This window comes from Helicoverpa armigera, chromosome 31, assembly GCF_030705265.1.
Source record: "Helicoverpa armigera isolate CAAS_96S chromosome 31, ASM3070526v1, whole genome shotgun sequence".
Lineage (NCBI taxonomy): Eukaryota > Metazoa > Arthropoda > Insecta > Lepidoptera > Noctuidae > Helicoverpa > Helicoverpa armigera.
Window position 1 is genome coordinate 2955274 of NC_087150.1, and position 4506 is coordinate 2959779.

General features: G+C 36.6%; 1 protein-coding gene across 1 annotated transcript; it reads left to right on the forward strand.

Annotated features, from left to right (window-relative positions):
- Positions 1-160: 160 nt before the first annotated feature.
- LOC110378644 (uncharacterized) lies at positions 161-4068 on the forward strand. Its single transcript, XM_021337992.3, has one exon. It carries the CDS (start codon positions 376-378, stop codon positions 1141-1143), a length of 768 nt encoding a protein of 255 aa, XP_021193667.3. The 5' UTR covers positions 161-375; the 3' UTR covers positions 1144-4068.
- The last annotated feature ends 438 nt before the right edge of the window (positions 4069-4506 follow it).

Consider the following 4506-nt stretch of genomic DNA (forward strand, 5'->3'; position numbering starts at 1 on the left):
TAAATAATGGAAATTAACTCTTTACGAAAGAACTGTCACAGGATATGTATTGATCTAATAAATGTGTTCGTTCATTTTAGCTTTTCAATTTATTGTGACTGATTATAGGACACAATTTAAATTTTAGGGAAAATTAAATCATAAAGCTGTCAACTCTGTATTCAAAAACTGTCAGAACAAAACAAACAATTTCGTCTATGGCAAATAATGGCCTATGGCTACCGTAATTGTTAATTTATTGTTTCTTTTGTGTATTTATTCGTAAATAAACACACAAACTATACTTTATCGATAGGCAGCAGTACAATTAAGATACACATTAATGAAGGACATACATTTTTTTATTGTGAAACTCGTAAATTGCTTATAACAAAGATGAATATAAACGTCAATGTTTACGAGGTGCCTGTGGTCAGTGCAGTTATTATGCACCAACAGCCGCCTCAGGAGATGCAGAATCACAATGTCCCACAGCCGCCACCTCCAGTGAACACCCAGGAACCAGAACCACCCCACTTAGTCGAACGAAAACCCAAAATCGAGAAGAAAAAGAAAGAGGCGATAGAGGGACAAGCTCGAGAGATTATTTTTAAGGTAATAAAGTTCTTTGAAAGCGAAAAACAGAACAGAGGCTACGCTTACCCAGTAGAAAACGTCGTTAAAAGAGCGTGTGCAGCCACAGGGTTGTCAGAAAGCACGATAAAACGTATCAAAAGGGATGGTTTACGCGCGGAAGCAACACAGACAAAAATCGCGGGTCCTAAGAAAAAACGCGTAAGAAAAACGAAAGTACAGCTAGATTATTTCCAACTGTGCGCTTTAAGAGGCATAGTGAACAGCTACTCAGTCAGAAAAGAGGTTCCAACGCTTGGAAAAATTTTAACAGCGGCAAAACACGAATTGAACTACAGAGGCGGTAAGGAGTCATTACGACTAATACTGTTGAATAAACTTGGTATTAAGTTTAAGAAGTGTGAGAAGAAGAATAAAAAGCCTCCGGAACAGCCTCCGCAGCCCCCCCCACAGCCTCCGATGCAGAATATAATGCAACAACACCAACAGATGCAACAAGTAATGAAACCAGTTGAAAATCAATGCGTCTACACAACGATGATGCCACATGTACCTCCAGTTTCATACTGAAGTAGATTAGCATTCAAAATCAAAGATCATACAGTTATTTTTTTTGTTGGAATTTGAACTATAGGTTCTTAAAACCAGAGTGTATTTTGTATCATACTGGACGTCAATAATACAAAAAGGAATGAGAATGAAGGTTTGATTAGAAGCTAGCTGCCAGCTGAAACTGACAACTGTAGGTGCCTACTGGTTTGTATGTCTATACAATAAACTGTTCTTGATCAAAACGGCAGCAGCATGTGCAGTAACTGTCAGATATCAACAGATTTTATGTCGGCAGTTTAAAGTCAGCAGCTTGCTTTAAAAACTTTTTTTAATCAGAATATACTGCCACAAATTAATATGGTGCTGGCGCTATTATGCATACATGTATTTTCCATACCAAAATCATCATCAATCTTTTTTTTATTGTAAAAAGTCCAATCTTGGAATCAGACAACGGAAAACTCGAAACAGTAGAACCTTATTCTACATTATTTAAAATTCAAAAGACACATGCAATTTTGGTAAAATGAGTTGATTATTAATGTTTCAACTGCCATTTTTCTGGTACAGTTCAGTTCCAAATATACTCCATATGGGTAGGGTAGGGACTTAACAAAAGGTAAACAATCTTGATATCTAAATACATAAAAGAAAGTCGTGTTATAATAGTTACACATTTTATGACTCAAGAATGGCTGAACTGTTTGAACTGTAAATTAGAGGGGAGATTGCTTAGACCCAGGAGAAGGATGTAGGATTTTTTGTCACCATCCAGCTACGGGACGCGGGTGAAACCGTTGGCGGAAAGCAGTGACATTTAAAAATCCAGTTTTAAACTAAAATACAGTTAAAAAACAGTGTACCTAAATACAATAATAACAATAACTTTATCAATTGAATCATTATTTTAAGCAGTAGTTTATTTGTTTAATATGTATTTGTGTAAAAACTGCCCAAGTAACTGGGTTGAGGGGTTCAGATAGGGCAGTTGCTCCTTGTAAAGCACTGGTACTCAGCTGCATCCGGACTGGAAGCAGACCCCAACATAGTTGGGAAAAGGCTCGGAGGATGATGTATTTGTGTAAAAAGTCCTATCAAGATTGTTTACCTTTAGTTAAGGGTCTACTCAAATGGAGTATAAAATTATTATGTAAATTCAATATAGAGAAGAAGTGTCTTTGTAATGAAGGAAAGAATATTTTGAAACCTAAATTTGTTGGGTTAGGTTCCTAGAGATGATAGTAAAAAGTTTATACATAAAGAAGGTTTTAAGCAATAGACTAATGCCCGTTTTCACCAACAATCTCTTAACGTTTCCCTAAGTGTCACTTAGAATAAGGGCTCCCCCAATAATAAAGGTTATAAGGGACACTTAAACTTTGGTGAAAACGAAATTCGTATTAAGTGGTGCCTAAATGCTCTTAGGGGATTCCTAAAGGACATCATTTATTTCGTACCCAAACTGAAAGCGCCTGCCTCCTCCAGTTTGGGGCTGTAATGTGATGTTCAAACATTGTGGCATTTTTTTGTATTTTCATGTCCAATAGCAGCCTGGTGGTTAATTGTAGACGATTCTTGTAATAGTAAAAAATCTTCAGGGCATTATTTTCTATGAGAATCGACTATTTTTTTTACTCTGACCGGCTTTTTTAGTTTTGGGTACAAAATGTTCGAGACTTGAAGGATCTCCTTTAAGTATTTGTTGGTGAAAATGGGCATAAAACAGTGGGGTTGTCAAATATACATAAAGGTCAACTTATGAAATCCCTGAAAAAATATGCAATCGTCGTCAATCTCGCTATCTCCAACACAAAATCAAAACAAATATTATTTTATTTTAAAATCTGTAAATAGTTTATTATATTGTATTATGATCAATTATTTTAGTTAAAAAAAAACTATGGTAGGTATGCTGAAAAACCCCTTATATTTTACTAATTTTAAATTATGTTATTCTGTCTTAATACAAATAAATTATGTTGCCGTCTTCAAAATCTAAAAAAAATAATTTCTGGAGCCCTCTAGTTTATTTCTTTGTACAAAATATCAAAATGATTAGCGGATATGTCATAACGTAAAATCTCCAAAGAAAGTAGCGCGACAACATGCGGGTGCGAGGGGGACGAGGAACGTTACTGACTCCGCCCTTGTACGCCTTTGGAACCGACCATATTTTTAAATAACAAAAATTGTTTACAGTGCCAGATGGCTCAAAGAACTTTTCTAAGTTTGTATGTACTTTCGAAGTATATTTTAGGCACAAATGACTGTGTTTCGGAAGGCACGTTAAACTGTATGTAGGTCCTGGCTGGCACTGAACATCCTTGGCAGTCATTACGGGTAGTCAGAAGCCAAGTAAGTCTGACACCAGTCTAACCAAGGGGGGTTGCCCGGGTAACTGGGTTGAGGAGGTCAGATAGGCAGTCGCTCCTTGTAAAAGCACTGGTACTCAGCTGAATCCGGTTAGACTGAAAAGGCTTGGAGGATGATGATGGCTCAAAGAACCCGAACGCCTCGTTAGTTCACTCGTAACTGATCGTTTTAGTCATACTCACCGCACCTGTTTGACCTACAAGAAGGTGCCTGACCTACCTGCATTATGGTATCTCCGCTCATATTATTTTCTTACTCCGTGATTAAAAGCTTCATTCAATCTATTTCTGACTCTTTTTATCTTGTTGACAAAGAAAGAGTCGGCAATAGATTTAAACAAGCTTTAACTTTAATGGAGCTTAGTGCGACTGACGGTAAGATATTTAGTTGTTCTCTATCAGTAAAGGACAGCAATAAATTGTAAACGGAACCGGAAATGTTATATTATATCGTGTACAGTACTTCATCATTATATTAATGAGTATAATTTCTAGTAATAAGATACTGTATCATAAGGCTGAGTATTACATTATTGTATTTTAAATCGAATAAAATGAGAATTAAGTTTTATTATGTTTTTTTATTGCTAGCTTTAGGGTACTTCTTCCTGAAAATGAATAAAAAAGTTGCTTGGGTGTTATTCTGGTGATTATACATAGGTAAGATGTTTTCTGCCAGGTTTTATCAGTATCCATCCCGTAGTTTTAGTTAGCCCGAATGAGTAACTAACATACTTCGTGTTTCTATTTAGAAGAGAATTTCTAGTCTGATCAGTAGTTATAGAAAGGAACCTTACGTCCATACTTACATCCCCGTTTGGCTCAGTGGTTACAGGTGCGACTGTCATGCACGAGGTCGGGGGTCGATTCCTGGAGGCCATCAGGCAGATTTGAGAAAACTCTGACACTAGGATGTATGAGGTGATTGCATCTGCAGTGCAGCTCACTCGATAAGAAGTTCCACTTCTTCAAATAAGACGGGGTTCATAGGGATAAATAAAACAAAACA